Source organism: Pieris rapae, chromosome 21 (genome assembly GCF_905147795.1).
Source record: "Pieris rapae chromosome 21, ilPieRapa1.1, whole genome shotgun sequence".
NCBI classification, from domain to species: Eukaryota; Metazoa; Arthropoda; class Insecta; order Lepidoptera; family Pieridae; genus Pieris; species Pieris rapae.
In genome coordinates, this window is record NC_059529.1 from 2,174,062 (window position 1) to 2,193,992 (window position 19,931).

At 31.4% G+C, this 19,931-nt stretch overlaps 3 protein-coding genes across 4 annotated transcripts; 1 reads left to right on the forward strand and 2 right to left on the reverse strand.

The window, feature by feature from the left end:
- Nucleotides 1–2,023: 2,023 nt before the first annotated feature.
- Nucleotides 2,024–7,523, reverse strand: LOC110995448 (sperm flagellar protein 2-like). The gene is made up of 2 exons (XM_022262615.2): nt 4,151–7,523; nt 2,024–4,075 (listed from the first exon to the last, which is right to left on the reverse strand). Exons 1-2 carry the CDS (start codon nt 7,459–7,461, stop codon nt 2,041–2,043), a joined length of 5,346 nt encoding a protein of 1,781 aa, XP_022118307.2. The 5' UTR covers nt 7,462–7,523; the 3' UTR covers nt 2,024–2,040.
- Nucleotides 7,524–7,769: 246 nt separating this feature from the next.
- LOC110995475 lies at nt 7,770–8,911 on the forward strand. Its single transcript, XM_022262654.2, has 2 exons — nt 7,770–7,924; nt 8,004–8,911. The coding sequence occupies exons 1-2, from the start codon at nt 7,898–7,900 to the stop codon at nt 8,469–8,471; spliced, it is 495 nt and encodes a 164-aa protein (XP_022118346.2). The 5' UTR covers nt 7,770–7,897; the 3' UTR covers nt 8,472–8,911.
- Nucleotides 8,912–9,801: 890 nt separating this feature from the next.
- Nucleotides 9,802–18,411, reverse strand: LOC110995444 (PAT complex subunit CCDC47). 2 transcript variants are annotated; one of them, XM_022262609.2, is made up of 11 exons: nt 18,255–18,411; nt 17,209–17,355; nt 16,897–16,997; nt 16,360–16,464; nt 15,619–15,793; nt 14,860–14,990; nt 13,865–14,023; nt 11,587–11,777; nt 10,637–10,790; nt 10,185–10,319; nt 9,802–10,015 (listed from the first exon to the last, which is right to left on the reverse strand). In XM_022262609.2, exons 2-11 carry the CDS (start codon nt 17,348–17,350, stop codon nt 9,911–9,913), a joined length of 1,398 nt encoding a protein of 465 aa, XP_022118301.2. In that variant the 5' UTR covers nt 17,351–17,355; nt 18,255–18,411; the 3' UTR covers nt 9,802–9,910. The 2 variants fall into 2 exon arrangements, with proteins under 2 accessions (XP_022118301.2, XP_022118303.2); XM_022262611.2 differs by having other exon boundaries at nt 18,245–18,411.
- Nucleotides 18,412–19,931: the final 1,520 nt, after the last annotated feature.

Sequence of the window (19,931 nt, forward strand, 5' to 3'; positions counted from 1 at the left end):
TGTTTCTGAATAATTCTTCTTATTTATGGTTCCCGAATTAGTCACCGAGGTAATAATGAAACTCACTGTCCTCTATTAACATCGTATGTTGGTACTGTTGAAATATCTTCAAGGACAATATTAGTAGTATCACTATTAGGATAATGATTTGATATTTGTAATCCCATTTTTCCTTCTGGCTTGATTCTTTTATAAGACATTCTGTAAGACTCGCTGCATGTCGCTCTTGTCCTGCAAATAATTAGTAATAAAGTCGTTTATTGATAAAAACTACAAATAACTTTATTTATTTAAAGTTTTTATCAATACACGAGTTTATTTACTCATTTACTCACTCACTCACTCATTCACTCACTCACACATTTACACCCACACACTTACTCATGCACTCAGGCGTGATGATAACGGTTAAAAAAAGATAAATAAAATAGGTGAAATAATGTAATTATGTTATTAAGAATTAATTTTGTTTATGGAAGAGCTGGGTTCCCCTGCCAAGGTATTTTTTACTTAAAAGGGGTTTCAAATCTTACACCTAGGAAAGAAAATATACCTACTTAAAATAAATAAAGTCTTTTTTATTTATTTATTTACAGTGCTTTTAATTAATAAGCAAAATTCTTTTAATTAATAAAAAAAATTCACGCACAAAAAAGCGAGGGCCAGCGGTGATTCCCGAAAAAAAACATAATATATTTAAATAATATCAATCAAGCTATGACAATTATTAATAATCAAGATACGACCAAGTTCGGCTCTGTACTTGGTATATGGCGAGAGAACGTTAAGGTACTTACTACCACTAATAAATGGACTACCCCGTTAGTTCTTGGATAGGCTAACGTTAACTAACATAAAATAATAAGTTCAAAAACTACTTTTGTATCCATTTGCTATGGCTATTATGATTTTTTTATATTATTCTGTAATATAAATAAAAACAAAATATACATCATTGTATATTTTATATACTTACTAGCCAAATTTCGTTTTTTTATTAAACACTTTACAACCTTTCGCACAGGAAAGTAAAACATTATTAATCCATCTCGAAAGCAATTTCTACATAAATGTTATTGTTTATACTTCTACATCCTGTAAACAAATGGATATCCCTTCTTAACATGACGATTTTCTAATTTCGTTACACGATGTTATCTGTAATAACTCTCGGCTTTTAATATGGCTAGGTTTTTCGTGGTCTGTGCACGTCTGTCTGTAAAGTTCACGCACATTTAGTAATAAAATCTAATAAACTAATTTAGTAATAACTTGTGCGCATGTAATGACAGAAACCTAATTATGTGCCAAATTCTTTACCGACTGCAAGACGTTGATGACCGACAACATTTTAAAACCTTTAGTGGCGACTAACATTGAACATATTGTATCGAAATCATACCAGTTTACACTTGGCTACGAAGAAGTGTGGCCAGCTGGCCAACGACACCCGTGATTTTTTTAAGATCTTTATGTAAATTGCCGTAATGTAGATAACATTTTATTTAAATAACCAGTGAACGAAATGTTTTCCCAAAAATCAATTCAGAATAATTTAATTTAAAATACTAGCGGCCAAATTTTGATAGGAAACTTAGTAGCCATACATAATATATTATAGTAGATAACTCAGACTGAAAACAATTTTATCCGTAGCTTATTTCAATAGCGATAATTACTGTGATATGTTTCCTTCTTAGTCTTGTTTATACAATAATTAATAATTTTCGTTTAGGCCATTTCCGGTATTAATTTAATAACAATACATAATACGCTTGTTACTAAATACAAAGTCGGTAAAGATTTGTGAAAGTGGCTTTAGTGTCGGTAGTCTGACAAAATAATAGTTTCATAATTAACGGCTCATGAGGCTTGCTTTAAGCTCATAGATTTACTTCCAGAATATTATATACATACAATACCTTAGTTTATTATGATGAAAGAAAAAAATAAAACAATTTAAAAATTTATATTCTATAATAGCGAAACTAATAATCAAAAGTAAATAATTGTATAGGTAAGCGATTTTTTTTATTGTTGTTAGACAATAATCTTTTGAATTACGTCATCAAGATTAAAAGCAGTGAATTTGTGGGTTTTGTGCAGAATTTTACACACATTCGGTTCGTTTACCAACTTTGCTATGTAAATACTTTTATTATCTGTATCGACTTCTAGCCGAGACATAGCGACTTTTACCTGTTCAATATAGGGAGTGGCCCTCTGCTCAGGTAGTAAGTCAAAGTGCCATGGAAGACATATCTTCAATACGTTCCATATAACTTCTTGACCAACCGCGTATACCAAGTTAGGGTCTGGTTGAATTTCAACCTTTTCTTCTTCAACAACTTCTTCCTTTTCTGGCGGTTTCTCCTCCACAACCTCAACTTCTTGCTCACAAGGCCTACATATAAATGTAGTCTTCACGTCAGTTGCAGATTGTGCCATTTTCACTTGGCTTTTTTGCGTTTTAGGAAAGCGGGCACTCAAGGTGCTTTCAATTTTCTTAGCTTTAGAACCACTCCCCTTAACTTTTTTACCTTTTTTGTCTTCATTAGGTGGAGGCGAATACTCCAGCTCTATCAATGTTGTGCCTTCACACGTATTGACCACATTTGTTACTAGTGTTTCCATAAATTGCGTTGTACACTTCAGAGCGCACGCTAGACAGGCATCTTTATATTTTTTATCCCTTATTAGCTTACAGATTACTTCCTCACAGTCGTCTAATGAGAAACAAATTCTTTTACCCACTGACATAGAAAGTGCTGTGGCAAACCCTTCGATAGGGTTTGCATTTTTAGATACTCCTAACAGGAAAGCCGAATAATTCATCACGTCCTCGTCTGTCTCATAAAGTTCAAACAGAAAGTGTTTTATTAGATTATTGCGTAACTTTGTACGACTGTCATTTTGGTCATCATCTGATTCAAACCAAAATCTCTGACTAACAAAATCACTTCTATTAATTAATTCTGTTGAATTATAGTCTTTGCAACGGAATTTTTTTCGTAAAATTAAAAGTTCTTCTGTGCTTGGGAATCCTATGTTTAGACAGTAGACGAGGAAATCTCTCCAATCAATATACGTGGTCTCACCAAACATCAGAAATACCAGTTTCGGTACTTGCTCAGGATCGATATGTCTCCAGGTCTGAGGAAACATGGGTCCCTCACAGCTCTCTTTTCCAAATATAATGAAATCTTGCAAAACGTATATAAAGGCTTGCTGTAGAGCAATTCCTTTTGGTGCAACGATTTTAAACATGCCTCGTAATCTACTTAGCTGTGTTATTTTAAATTGGGTCTCGATCTTCAAATCTCTTGGAGATCTTTCAGAATCACCAAAAGATTCCTCGGGCGGGAAATGTAAAAGATTCGGATCTATGATGAATAGATCATCTTCTAGAATTAATCTGTCAGGGATTCTTTTTCCAGCTTCTACTGCCATTTGTAGGAACTTACATAGGCGATCGACTGATTTAATTTCATTTATATAATAATTATTTATATCGTTTTGTACATCAGTAAAAGCTTTATAAATATTGTCATTGAATAATTTCATGTCCCTAAAACATTTGTATTGCAACGCTAGAATACGTAGATTTGCTCTAAACATTTCCCCGTTGATTGCCATAGTCCATTCATCAATACACTTCAGAGCATTTTGTTTAAATATTTCTTCTTCGTTTATAGACTCTGTTGAAGCATTTTCTTCTTTCTTTTTCGCAACTGGTACTATTTTAGCAATTTCACTGTATTCGCGACTAATAAGAGATCTATATGAATCGTTTGTTTCCTTTATCACTTTTAAAGCGAACTTCACATTATTTTCTATAAAGAGGTTAAAGGGATTATTGCTATAATCAATTTCAATATTTCTTAATTGCAAGTCTTGAAATGTGTTTTTTAACTGACGAAAAACTTTGTCTTCTCCCCCTTTTTTGCTCCCTGAAGTTTCATCTGTTTCTCTCATTACCTTTGATAGTTCTTTGGATGAAAGACGGTCAGTAGGAGGCAATCGTTTTAACATGGCGTAGTAAAAATCATGGAATGATTGAAACGTTAAAATAGATCTGAAAACAATTAAATAAACAATCACAATAGGGTCATGTTAATCATTATCTTTTATTTAATATCTATGGACTTACCTGTTTATTTCTGTTTGCATACATGATATGTAAGTATTCACCATTGTAGTGAGCTCTTCTAATGTCCAGTTTTCACATATAAGAGACTGTCTTTGCCTTTCAGCAAATAATTTTCTTTCGTCACATATTTGATTTAATTTAGTTTGCAGTTCTTTAACTCTACAATGCCATTCATTTTTCGTCAAATTAACGTCCCGCCAATCATTTTCAAAATCATTGTATTCTTTTTGAAATGCGCAAACTAAGTCCTGTTTTCCAGATGGCAGGGTTATTATTTGCTGCATTTTATCTTTAATAAACCTTATATAAGGCACTAAACAATTCATTTGAAGACGAATTGCCAAAAATAGTTGCTGTAAATCGTGAATGTAAACCTTTTCTACTTCCTCCCAACATGTTGCCAAGGCAACGCCTATACCTTCTGCAATTGGTATTTCTCCATAAACCCAGTCTTCCTCACCAGCAGCGATTTTAAGTTCTTCAACACTTACAGTAGTCTTTGTTAATATTTCACTCTCTTCGTGAACACTTTGAAGGGATATAATTTTGTCATCTTCGATATTCAGTTTTGATTCTGGTGCTTTGACAACTTGTAATTCACTCGGAATAGAGGTTTTACTAATTTTGGAACCGCGCCGCATTCTATCTTTAGATTTTTCATTTAAAACTTCGGATTTTACAATCTTTGATTTTGTTCGTTTGTCATCCGAGGCGGGAAAGTCGAGTAAGCTTAGAACATTCTCACCAAACAAATTTTCATATGATTTTAATGGAAGTGTTAAATCACCGATTATATACTTGCATATAAGAGCTAATTGCTCTTTTTCTATCACTTCATAGTACATACTGTAATTAATACCTAACGCAGCATAAAATCTATCAATAAATTCAGAATTATCTTCTGTCAGTTCCCAAACAACAACTTCTTGAAGAATATCTTCGGTCTCTTTTAATTTCATATAACAAGTAAAATAGCTTTCAAATGGTTTTTCCATTCTTTTTTTATGCGGATCTTTAACCAATTTTGATACTCTTATTTCTTTATAAGGGTCGGTCTCTACCTTACGATGTTTAATAATACTCTCTTCTAAATATATTTCATCTCTATCATCTAAATCTCCTTCATCAGGAGGTGCATTACCAGAAAAAGTTTCTTCAAGTATTTGTGTTTCACGATAACTATTTGGATAGTTAATAATAACAAATCCGTCGATATTTTCTTGATCCTTGATATATTCAACTATCATTGCTGCAAGCAAATAATCAGTTAACGAGTCTCCTGAGTACAAGGCATTGTATGTATACTGCCCAAGCTCAGCTGCAAGTGAGAGGGTTATTTCTTCTTCTGGTATTTTTTTAGGTGTTTGTGTTTGTTTAACATTCGCAGATATAGGTCCCGAGATTACAGACATTATTGCTTCTGTACTCTTCATTGCAATATCATCTTCAGCTTTTAATAATTTAATTATCTCTTTACTTTCTTCCTCTTGAGCCACTGCAATAAACTTATCAAAAGATAAGTCGATATCTGTGCAACCAATCATTTCTGTTTTAAATGTTCGCAGGCAAAAATTAATTGCAGCTTCAATTCTGACAACATGGATACGTCGTGTGTTAAGAAGTGTCTGCATAGCGAGTGTGATTGATCTATCTGGAACACCGCACAAAATAGCTTTAGTAGAAAATAGAGGCAAGTTTGCAGGTGGTCTTTGAGGTGGGTATGGATACTTTATGTCAAGCAAAGTATATACTAAATGTCCAAGTATACAATTTCCTAAAACTTCGTACTTTTTTTCTTCGGATTCTGATTCATAATTTGGAATAAGGTTATGTAATGTCCAAGGATGTAAATAATTGTGGTATTGTGTAAATTCACTATCATTTAAAGCCTCTTGTCGATCAAGTTCAAGTCTAACAATATCTTCTTCTTCTGGTATTACCTCTTCTTCTAGCGACGTTTGATTAAGGATATCTTCCATTGGATCCACAATATCAAAAATTGGCTGACGTTTATAATATAAGGCTTTCCATTGGTGTATAAAATGATCCGGTATATCGTCTTCAAGTAATCGCCTAAAATAAGCAAACTTGGTAGCATAATCTACAATAGATAAAACGGTTTCATAACATATCTCATAATAATGTTGTCTTTTACGTTTAATCTTTTCGGCATATAACTTTTTATGGAGCATATTTTGTCGCTGCTTTTCAAAATCTATTTCTACCAAACCCATATTAATTTCTTCTTTAACGTTATCAAGAAACTGATTAAACTGCATTGTTCTTTGTTCAACGAATTCGGCATCTCCAATTATTCTATTGTTCGCCAAGTTTCGAGCTTGTTGGCGCGTTTCCATTATTTGTGTACCCATTTGCTTTTCGAACTGCGATAGTTTCATCACTTTCTTTGCAAATTGTGTATCGAATTTAGATTCTTCTTCAGCTACTGACATGTCCCATAATGAATTACTAATGACGTTTCTTAACTGTTTTTGAAATTCTTCCGAATCAGATTTTTTGTGCATTTTTGTATGTAAGTTATCCATGTAATTATTTGCCCAATCTGTATCTACAAGAGATTTCTTCCTTTCAACGTATCGATTGTCTAATTCAAGTAACTGCTCATACGTAAAATTCTGAAATTTACATGGATGTCTGAGACTAAACTTTTCCATATCTTTTTTATCTCTCGATGAAATGGATTTTGGTCTAGCATACTTTTCTTGAGTCGAAAATTCTTTGTCCTTCAAACTTTGTATCATTTTTGAGTACTTGTGTCTGATAAATTCGTATGTATCTTTGGCTTCCTTTTCTTTTTTCCTTTGCCATTCTATAAATAATTTCTCATTTAATAATGGTCTAGATAAATCATCGACAAATGGTTCTTTCTCTTCGGCAACTTTTTCAACTTTAAATCTATGATCAATTTTCTCCACCAACTGTGAAACCATTTTTCGTTCTCGCCTTATAAAATCTGTGCGATCCCTTTTATCTAAGTGTAGGAATAGTTGATAAAATAGACGTAGCAGAGTAGAGCCTCTGCCTTCTATAATATTACTTACATCGGCATCCGTTAAACTCAATTCGATATCTTGTAGCCACTCCCTCAGAAGCCTCCAGTTATTTTTTATATCATCCACGAAGTCACTCGCCCGTATATAATATAACTTGTCATCATTAATGACATAGTAGCTTCGAAGGACGCAAGCAATTATATGACCATTTTTCATTTTGTCACCAAATTCTTCAGCCTCCCATTTTATGGGCCGCTGTAAACGTTGTGTTAGCCACTCCTTTAGAACCTCTGCCATAGCAATATTAAAATATAATACAATTAGCAATTAAAAATTTCGTAAGATAATAATTTCGTAGAATTTTTAATATGTCAATTTGTTGTCAAATGACAATATATTTTTATACCTACAAAACAATTTGGGGCATATTTCGCCTATTAACTTCAATATTAATAAACAAATAAATAAGGGCAGAGACGTTAAAATAATAAGAATGCGCTTCGTATATTATAATTCTCATTATAGTATGGGTCTTTAAACAAAAGTTTTTCATACTTAGCTAGATTTAAATCATATTGATATATTCTATGACACGTCTACATTTGGATTTTGGATCACCAATGAAAATGAATGTAAGTTCAGTTGTCACTGATTATTATGACTTTTTTGTGATGTTTATTTTCACACGGTATCTATATCTTCAATAATATTTATAATATTTCATCTAATCATAATGAAATGCAACGAAAATGATAAAAGCGTATGTATTACTTACTTACTAAATACTGTTGACAAAAAATAATAAGGCTACATTCGTACGTATTCTGCGTTATTTCCAGAGACCTCGCAACCACATGAATGTGGACAATTTGGATAAAGCTCTACACGATTTAGGCATGCTTAGTGCTATAACAGAGGCGCGCCGTGAGTATCTGAAAGAATCTAAATCTAATTTCAGTGTGATGCGTTTAAATACGCGATACGTTTCGAACGTCACTGTTGGCTATTGTATGAAAAGAAGTGCTAACAAAAGTAGAATGTGTCCCTATGTCTTACCAGTCCGACATAGGACGAAGAGTGAGAACTCTGATGCTGTCGGTAGTGATATACATGATGGCTGTGACTTCAAATACAGTATATTAGAGCCATCCACTAGTAGTGCTAGAGAAAACTTTGATAAAAGTACAAAAAGATGTCAATCACTTGAGAATCTCAATTTGATCATAGACCCACCCCCAAAGCCTGAAATATCACCAGATATGGATTGTATGTCTACAAGGATCCAGAAATTACAAGTTGATGAATGACATTGAAATTTGTGGTATGTCTGGATGTATGGTAGCTATAGATTAGATGTGTAACTTATGTGTCCATTTACCATTTGATATGTGTGTTTATGAGACTTTTGTTCCTAAGGCTTGTTGTATTTTTTGTTACAAATTATGATTATCAGACTACTAAAGTTTTTGTAGGACACTATTTAGATAATAATAAATGATTATGAGTGTGATTATAACCTAATTTTAACTTAACTAGAAATAACTTTAAATTAAATAATCAATGATTTGCTAACCCTTTAATAATCCTTTATACTTAATGTCAGTAGCACTTCATGGAGATGCTATATATGCATCTAATATATATGTTTTTAAATAACATTCAGTTCATTTAAATTGTAAAAAAACATATATAAAAAGGCTTCCCTGTTTATTTTAAGTGTAGTTTTATTTAAGTAAAATACAAATGTTTATTAATCTGTATAAAATATTTTAGATGTATTTTTCATCATAAAACAATTTATTTATGCATGAATATATTAACACAATTTTTGTATTTTAAAACAAAAAATATTATAAATGCTACATTCATTAAAATGTAATGCAAAGCTAATAAGTTTTGTAAGGGAGCATTGTGTAAAACAAAAGGCATTATGATACTTGTTTTGAGAAAATTTATTATTTCACACATTTTTTTAGATTAATAAGATTTAATGTTAGATTAATGGTGCAGCTACATGCCTTATACATAATATATAACATATTTAAAATGGTCATATTTTAATTTAATAAAATTTGATGAAGTTTTTTATTTAAGTTATTCAACAGGAATTTTGCAATATCCTTCACCAATTATTGTTGTATATTAATGTTAGCATATACAACGCTAAATTCATTATGTTATAATGCATGTAGCCATTAGCCATATGAGATCTCACATCACAAAATATAAAGTATTGTGTTATTTATTTAGTGAGAAATGTCACTTAGATGTGCGACTAATGGTTGTTAACATTTTGTTAGTTTCATTGAAAATATTTGAAATAAATATTGCCTTTAGGTGTATATGGTATTTTTTTTCATGACCCAATGTATGTAATTTTTTAGGTTCATTAATTATTTACTTTCTAATTTCAATTATAAACTTGATTTAATTTAAAAAAGCATAACCAAATAATTTATAACTACAGTTTGGAATACTATTGCAAATATAGTTTGCAAGCAGTTTTGTGTTGGTTATTGTCATATACTTTTTAGCAATTTGACATGGATCTTAACATGAGATTCTAGAGATTTCTGCAATACAAATAGTACTAGCTATGGATACAGCTTCTTATATCTATCAATTTCAAACAAAAAATATTTTTTAATTAAATCATTTATTCGCTCTGACTGAGTATGAATTAACACTTATAAATTAACAAAAGTAGTGTAAATAATTATTGCATTTTAATTGCTTTGAGGTAAAGTTACATTGCTTTCACTTTAAGCTGTTTCATTTTTGGAGCTTTACGTTTCTGTTGACGTTTTTGTTCTTTAAGCTCCCAACGACGCTGCTTTTCTGGGTCGTCCTCCTGTAACAAAGTATCATCGCTTATTACATACAAAAAATAATGCATAAAATAAATTTATTTTAATGTAAGATATAAACAAATCATGATTTTATATTATGATAATTAAAATAACGCATTGTGACAGTGACATTATCCAAAGGGTGTAAGATAAAGTTCAAGTTGAGCTTACAGCAAGAATCTTCTCTTTTTCCTGCTTTCTCTTTTCTTCTCTCTTCTGTGCAGCAAGCTCTTGTCTTGCCGCGTGTGCGCCACGCATCCACACTTCAGCGGCCTTTTGACGGCGTTTCTCACATTTCACAAGAGCCTGGAACATTGAAAAAATATGTTATAAATTGAATTTTAATAATATATTAAAATATATCGTGAGATTTTAATAAACACACTCTTTATATCTTAGTAAATATAAAGAGTGTGTTTAGCCTGGATACCATGATTATAATAATTTAATACTCTAATTGGTTACAAAATTTTTCTCATTCTATTACTAACTCTGAATAAAACATAACAATTTATTGCTATTTAAGTTTTATAGTATGTTCATAAGTAAAATTTAAATTATCTCTAAAATTATTAAATATTAAAATATTTACTGTTAACAGTGAAAATAAACCTATTTAATACCTCCTTGCTAAGTCGTAGGCGTTTAATCTTATCTAACAAGTAGAAGACCAGAAGTAATAATGGCCTGACTTCATCACCACCTCCATCGGGGCCAAGAGTCAGGCTGACTAGCACCAGCTTTTCTGTCTCCGGGGGTTTGGTTACTGTTTGTTCCCTGAAAAATTAAATTCAATAATATTTTTATATTATCTAAGTATGTATAATTTAAGAGTATCTGATATATTTCATTATTAGACCGTTTTTTAATCTAGCTATATTTCCTGAATGCTCAATATAAGATGTGGTTTATACTGTATATATATATAGTACTGAATATGTTGCCATAGTTAAATGTTAGTTTCATACAAAAATAATTTTTTTATTTACACTTTGTTACCAAATACAAAAACCTACTTATAAAAAATTAAGGTTACATCAGTAACATCATAATATGGGCAATAATGGTAACCATTGTAACAAATACTTTATTAACTTTAGCCGGTTTGAAAAATAATTATAATTAGTTAGTGACAAATCCCTCAATAAATTACTATCAATATGATATTTAAAAGGCTTTACAATTTATATTTATTTATTTTGTACTCCTACAGCTAACACAAAATACATATAATAGCAAACAAATACACCGAGAACATAGCCACAGATGGAATACATGATACATTATATACCAAAAAGATTTACAAAAGGGAACAAACAAACAAAGTATTTAATACAATTAACTAACTGATTAAATTTAATCAATTAAGCCTAAATTGGTTGTGTTGTGTAATGGTGTGTGTGTGTACGTGATGGTTTGTATGTGTGTCGTGCTTATGATGTAGATGATTTTGCGCTATGTATATTCTTAATACATTTTTTAACCACATTCCGCGATAACCTAAACAAGTCAATGCCTAAATAGTGGTCATTGTATGTCCGAGCAGCGCGATAATTATATGGAAAGTACTCACTCCAATTGCTTAGGTCCACAGTATTTGTCGGACACGTGTATGTACTGCACGTGTTTGTGGTACTGGTGTAAGGCAGCCGTGACGCGAGAGTCCAATAGGCCTCCGGTTGCCTCTGCGCATTCCGACATCACGGAGAGTGTTGCGGGAAGACCGTGCTTGTCGCCAGGACGACGCTCCGGGCAGAACATACTCTGGAATTTGAAAAATTTAAAAAAATTTTTTTTGACGTGACAACGTCTTATAAATTGGTTTGCCGGGTGACACTTCAAGAAACTGCGTTACGCTCCGCTCACGTTATGCGCTCACAATGAGAGCGAGTGAGAGGCACGCATCCCTTCCACTCGGGCATGGTTAGCCCGCCTAAGAGCGAGAGAGACAGACATATGAAATTCAGTGCGAGATTCTTTGTATAAATTAATGTTTTAAATATAATTCTTTGTATAAATAAATGTTTTAAATTGTTACTATTATTTCATCCTTCTTCCTACTATACGAATGAATATTCACATTAAAATTATTTTACCACTCAAAGTCGTTGTCACGGAAAACTTTCGCCCGTATACCGACTTTACAGGCAACCAATCTTTTATTCTTTCTCAAATTTTACGTTAGTACATGAGTATGAGACAGCCCCCGAAAGTGGTCAGAGACACTTGTGTTGGGGTTCAAATCAAATCAAATCAAAATATCTTTATTCATTTAGGTAAACATGTACACTTATGAACGTCAAGAAAAACTAATTAAATTAATCGTAAATTTACATTTACCACCAGTTCGCAAGTCAAGGGCGTAGAGCGGGTAAGAAGAACTGGCAAGACACTTTCCGCCACTCTTTTCAATCGCCAAGTTTTGAATACAAATTGTTTGTTTGAACTGGAGCAAATCAATCCCAAGGATTAGGATCATTTAAGTATTCGTCACATTTATAAAAGGCTTTATTAATTAATTTACTTTTAACAAGGGCTTTGAATTTATTTAGTGATAATTCTCTAATTTCGCTTGGGAGTTTGTTGTAAAAACGAATACAATTTCCTTTCCTTTGGTTGACTCGTTACTTTCCTTATTTATACAAATTCTCATTTCTCGTTTCTCTCATAGAATTGTTATGAGTGTATGTGCGCGTGTGTGTGTGCTGTATGTTTGTTTGTGAGTGACTGTGTGCATGTTGTTAAGTATATAATTATGTATGTATGTCTTAAACTAGCTTATTCGTACTCAAATGTGCTTAGTAATAGTTGTACATTTAACAGTCATCATATCTATAGTAATAACTTTTTATAAATAATATATAATCATTACAAACTTAATCCCAATGTTGTGTCACTGGCACATTATTTTTAAATTTCGAACATGAATGATTTTATTAAAAAAGAATTGCGTTCTATTTTTGAATGTTTGACAATTGTTTTAAAACAAAAAACAATCACTTTACGTAATTATTCACGATGGAGTGGATATTGAAAGAAAATCGAATAGCTGTTATTGTTTTGCACCGCTGTGGGCACTCGTCGATAACCATTTTCAAGTTGCTTTAAAATTGAATGTAACGCTTAGTTTTGTGTATCGTACATAGGTACTACTATTGATAGGTAAATGGCCGGCCACAAGAGCACCAGCAGTAGGAAAACAGTGTATTTTTATCATTATTTCCATTTATGACTGAACTCTGAGAATATAGATTTGTTTTTGGTATGATGTGGTATGGTATTTATTTCTACAGTCGGCCAGTAATTGTAACAATTTTGAAGATGGTTAGCGAAAAGGCATCATAATCTTAATAATGGTAAATAAGAGTTAAATTATTTCCGCATACTTCCCACCATCGATTGCCAGTCTCAAGAAATAAGCCGCCATGGCCGAATATTTATTTATTTAATTATAAGTAATCTAACAGCTTATTTAATACTTACTACTATTATACAAAATACTAATACAATACAGAAAGCCAAAATAGATTAGATAGATTAACAAATTATGTATAAAATACAGAAAACAAGCAAGCGCATTAAAAGACAAAGATACATTTAAAAAAAACAAAAGAATAAAATTAAAAACCTGAAATTTGACATTTTAAAGCAACAAATATTACTAAGAATTTAAAACTACTACTTTAAAAAAAATCAGAGTCTTCCCGCTACTCTAAGTACTTCATGAGATCTCTCTTTTTGAGGTGGAAAAGATCAATGCCCTGACAATGGTTGTCATAGTTCGATAAAAACCCGAAACATTGGCAAATTACCATTGAAATATAGTAAAAGCCATATATATAAAATATTACCAAGTCCTGCATCTCCTTAGAAAGTCGTGTGGCGACTTTCTTCTGAGCAATACACAGAACAAATGGATCGCTGTCGTCTTTGCCGAGCTCCACTCGTAGCTGAAGTGTGTCCTGACTGGGACGGACCGCGTTCATTAATACATGGACTAGATCTTGTCGCTGGAAAAAAAAATAGAATTACCTTTAACAATGGGATAAAGGGCTAAAGACTGATGTAATTCGTAAGGTGTTACAATTAAAGACAGTAGAACTGTATATATACATACTACAGCAGTTAGGCAGCTTACTACCTTAACAAGCCGTAAAATTAACAGCCTAGTCTTTTTATTTATAATTCAGGCCCTGTAGAACTTTGTCGCCCACTATTAACAAAGTTTTTCTTCCACTGGGCTAGGCTGTTTTTTTTATTCATAAAAAAAAAACAAAACACAAGTGAAAACTTGAATATTAACCTTGTGCATTTTTTATATTTTGTAATGGTTTTGAATTATGCACGAATTGCTTTATTATTCAGTATCAAAGTACTATCATTTATGTGGTTACAATATTTATGAATTGCGCTATCGTACACAAACATGACAATTTATGTGAATGAATACTGTGGTTTGCCAACGCCATATTGACAGAAAGAGTTTTCTAGTTTGAAATTGAAACTAAATTAAAATTAACAGTCAACTGACTAGGAAAGTAATTAAATATCATCTCAGAATCTCTGATTTCAATGGCTAAATATCTAGGCCGCTAATTAAACAACGCTGTTTAGTTAAGAGGAGAAGAAGTTCATAAAATAAAAACTGGATCTATAATAGCCAATGCAATTATTATTTTTATACAGCTGTTCTATATAACCAAAGTTACACAGCCATTGCCACCGGCTTCGCGACCCAAAATGTGCCCAAATATCCAAAACTAAAATCTTTAAAACTAGGACTGGATCGACAGAGTAGAATAGAACCTGCTGCCAACGATTGGTCAGGAAAATAAACCTTATTTACCTTAATTAACTTCAGAGTAAGCAACATTCCTTCACAACACTGCCGCCCACTACACCACATCGTGAAACAATGCTCTGCATCCCGACTCCACCCGCGCTCCTCCCTCGCCACCTCTTCTACGCCGGTCTCACCTAAAAAAACCATTTTTTTATCCCGGGTAATAGGATGCTTCTAAACTATAGATAATTTTGGACTCTTGTTTTTTATTTTAGAAATAAGCATAGATATAAATGTAATGTAACTGGTCAGTAATGTTTTTCTTTATAATATTATTATTACATCTAAATATATAAAGTCGTGTTAATTGCACCACTTATATCTCAAGATCTGCTGGACCGATGTAAATTATCTCTTTTTTGGTGGATTCTTCTCCGCTCTGAATAGCAGAATAATATTAAGATTTTCCTTTTGATTTATTTCTTTATTTTTTCGCGCGTTTAGTTTCCCTACCTTTTACTTGAAACTGGCATAAAGTTATAACTATTCCCATAATATCCAAAAAATCACTTGCAACATTAATTGAATAAATCACGGGGCATATAAAACTAAGAAAAACCTCAGAAATGTAGTATTGGTTCATATTACTTCATAGTGTGCCTAAATGTGTATTTTTCTATATGAAAAAATACATAGCCAAGACTGAAATACACCTACATTATATCTACACAATTAAACCAAAATTGTTTTTAAATATTTTTTTATAACAAAACAACACATGCAACCTGTCTCATATAAGAAATTTTTCAAACTACAACTTACCAACTAACGTAAAGTTGTCTTCGAGTAAAGGTTTATGTAACTTGAGGAAATTGGCAGCAATTGATGTGTTCTTTGCTCTTCCAATAGCATAGGCCAACGCATATGATGTAAGGAGGCAGCATAATATACCTTCCAGCCAATAGGCATCCCAACGGGGCCGAATTACCACTGGTACCTTAAAAGAATTATTTGTCTATGGTAGGTATTTAGCGGTCTAGGCCAACCGAAATTCAGCGAATTTTGTTCCATTTTTAAAATTAAATACCATTGCTATGGTAACATAGCTTACTTATAACCCATTCAATAACTCAAAATACTTAACTCTAAGCGTGTAACCCAATTTTTACTACTAAAGTTTGATATTTCAATCCATTTCTCTCTAGTGTTTTATGAAAATATCTAGTCTCTAAAGTTTGTGGAAAATATGTTTTTGACATTTATCAATCTAAATTTCCAAAAATCTATATTGGAAATAATTTTAGATTATAGAACTTAGAGCCTTATCTTCAGATTTAGAAGCAAAACTTAAGTACGATGAAATTTCTGTATGCCCAATATGTTCTTGACATACATAAGGCTTGACCAAGAGTTTGAATTCAGTTAAAACCCAACTTATATTGTTGGTTTTTCACTATTATAGTGATATTATTTTAACGGCATGAAAAATATACAAATTTGTATATACACACTATATAAACCATTACTTGATATAAAAAAACATGAAATTTCTGATGCTCTTACCTTTGATATTGTTATTTTCGGTTGTTCTGATGACTTGGGTGTTGTGTCTTGAAAACCTTCGAATTCTTCTGGATCTTGGAAATGCTCAAACTCATTGTCCTCATCCTGAAACGAAAGTCATCACAGACTATATGTATTAAAAAAAATCAAATTTTATTAATGACAGGAATTTTTTTTTATGTAATTATAATATTTTATTTTAAAATTAATTGCCTAGTTCTACCAGTTCTCAAGTTGAGAAGACCAACTACCAATAAACTTCTAGCAATTTTTTTTCAATCGATTACTTAATTTTTTGTTTCAGAAAATGTGTACATTTTTCATCACAGTACAGTAAAAGTCTAATAAATAGCAAAAGAGTAATTTTATACTTAATTATTTTTTTACTGTGATATGGACAGACAAGCTTGTTAATAAATCTCATAAGCTTTAACATAGTATTGAATGGATAGTAACAAAATATGTCACGGCCTGCAGGTGACAATATTTAACTATTTTACTTACTAATTATGTATAGAATCAAAACAGTTAGGTTACCTCAACAAGCAACTCATCTTCAGGTTCTACATTAGATGGAACTGGCTCTTTTGGTTGTGACTTTGGCTTCACAGGAATTTCATCTTCACCATACTCTTGGTCTAAAAAAGCCATATAGAGATATATACATTATAATTAATTGTCTGCTATGCTAAACTTAACTTTCAAAATCAAAGTTAAACTTAAACACTGAATACTGTTAATGTTGTAATGACCAGTTATGGTCAAAAATTCTACTGAGAAACTTAGCCGAATTTCATTCTGAATAAACCTAATCTTTATCAACAATACTACAGCACACACAATATTTACCAGTGATAGCATCATCGTCCTCATCTGCATCAAATTGCTCAAACTCTGCAAAATCATCATCTTCTAACGTTGTGTCTTCAAATCCTTGAGTCACATACACACTACACACCAACAGCACTACGGAGAATAATGCTAACCGCATTTTACCTGAAATTTTATAATAAATTCCTATTTAAATGTATTTAGAAATTTAGTTTGAGTAAGATTGTGGGAATACAACAAAGGCTAAGTAACTGAATATTTAAAATGAAAAAACAAATTTCAACAGAATGTTTATTAATAAAAACTAATCAAGCTACCCCTTCATAAAATTTGAAATAGTCTCAACTAAGATATTTATAAGAATAATTAAATTAATAAATAAATCTTTTGTTATGACCAATAAATAAAATCTTTAACTATTAACTCACAATTCCTAAGACAAAACTTTATGGTACCTGTCTTATCAAGCACATTGTTTGAGCAGTGATAGTGCTAATACCTTCAAAAAATCTAGCACAAATATCCTATATTATATCTATAAAAATAAATAGTATATAATAAAAAAAATATAATCTACAAGCTTCACAAAGTTTTTGTTCAGTTTATAATGTATGTAAAAGAGAGGTAGGTTACATCTAGATTTTTTTTATAAATGGTACTGTATTTTTAACTTGCTAGACATGATTTGTTCATATTGTTTAATGTAGTAAATTCTCTCTCAGTCCTTGACTGCTTGATTTGAAGGCAATTGGGAGTTAAATAATCTTAAATGAATAGAATCACAACTTAATAATGATTATTTAAAGAAGCACATTAATACTTTAATGCTATTAAGAAAAACTGCACTGACCTTAGCCCAACAATGAATAGTCTATGGTGGCCTAATTTTTAATTTTCTATATATTTGTATAGTTTTTAAACACAGAAAATTATATTATTCTATCTTTACGATATGTATATACTTAAGTAGAAAGCGTTTCTAATTAGTGAGATTAAAAGATTCCCAAGCAAAAGAAATGGTCAACAACAAAAATAAGATTTGGGCAAAACTTACGCTGTCTTACCTTATTATAGAAGTCCTTTTTATATAGTATCTTCCGATTAATTTTAATGGTTCATTTCATTTATTATAACACGTAATCTCATTTATTTTTAAATTAAAATTTAGTCTTCTCAATTATTTACAACTCAGCCCTACAAGTGCAAGTCACACGCTTTAGACAGTTGACACATTACGATACGAATAAGTGACAACTGAAAGTGACAAATCATAAAACAAAAATGACAGCGTATGAACACTTCAAATATTTAGCTACAAATGTAATCATAACGTTTTACGTTAGTGACTATTACATATGAAATATCGTTCTTATTGAGTGATTATTGTATAATTCATAAAAAAGTAATCAGTCTAATTGGACCAACGAAATTTAACTCAAGTGACCTGATTCCTTTCATCACAGCGTAAAGACAAATTATTAACAAAATGATTATTTAAAAGTAATTTAATTATTCTGATTTTATGTATATGTATTCGTTTTCTAAAGATCTACATTGTTCAAGATTAACAAAACTAAGCTTAAAATAGTGAAATGTATAAAAAAATAAATTAAACTATTCATAGAACGTAAATTTTAACTATTTTCATATTACCAGTTAAATTAAAAAAAACAACTTTGAAACTTTCTTACACAGACTTTTTACATAATTATGATAATAATACTTCATAAAGGTTAATAATTATCCAATTAAGATGACTACCTTTTAATTAGGAAATCCGGTTTTAAAATAACAAAAACTGTTGTTCCGAGGTTAGATAATTAATAGATACTTTTTCAGTTTGTTTTCCAGTATAATTCAGATGATGATTAAATAATAGTATTTTACTCAAACAATACTGTGCAAGTAAATCAATTCAGTTAGCGTTTTGTTTTTTTTGGTTTGGTTTTGGTTTATCTACTAATGTATAGCAAGCGCAATTTCCAGTTATTTCTTTTCTTCAAAGTACACCTCCCCGGCAAGACTGGTGTCCGATGACCAGATAAATATGTAATTAAATATTACTATACTATTTAAATAACAACAAACGCTTGGTTCTTGTTCTTCCCTTAGCAGCTGAAGCTGGTCTCGCGGGATGCTGCTTTACGTTAAAACTATTTTTATTGCTTGAATTAGTTCGGGTTGCAGAGTCGAGTCTACGTCTTTGAAGCGAGCGCTAAAGTTGGTTTGATTATAGTTTGAATTTTGTCGTCAACATATGCCAGTGCTATAGGGCAGATACGACAAAAATAAAAAGTCAAGTAAAAGATATGATGGCAAAGTAAATTGTGGGCCATTATTTTTGTTAGGCTTATAGTCAAAGTTTTTGAGATTAAGCTAAGCTAGCACTCAGAGATATTGGCGGATTGCTCTATAAATACCGACTGTGACTAAACTCGAAAGTAAAGTCTGAGCAAAGTGTAAGTGTGCTCTATAGATTTTGCCGTAAGTCTACGTAGTCGGTCTATAAGTTCTGCCATAAATGGAAATAATGGTAGAAATAAAAGTACTGATCAGTTTTTAATTAGTGATATATCAATTTATAGTACATTAATAATTAAGGAATAGCATAAAATAGGCGTTATATTCAAATTTGAAAATTTGAACAACTTGAAAAAGATGCAACGCAATAACAGCTATTCGGTTTTCTTTCAATGTCCACTCCATCGTGAAAAGTTACGGAAATTGATTGTTTTTTTTTG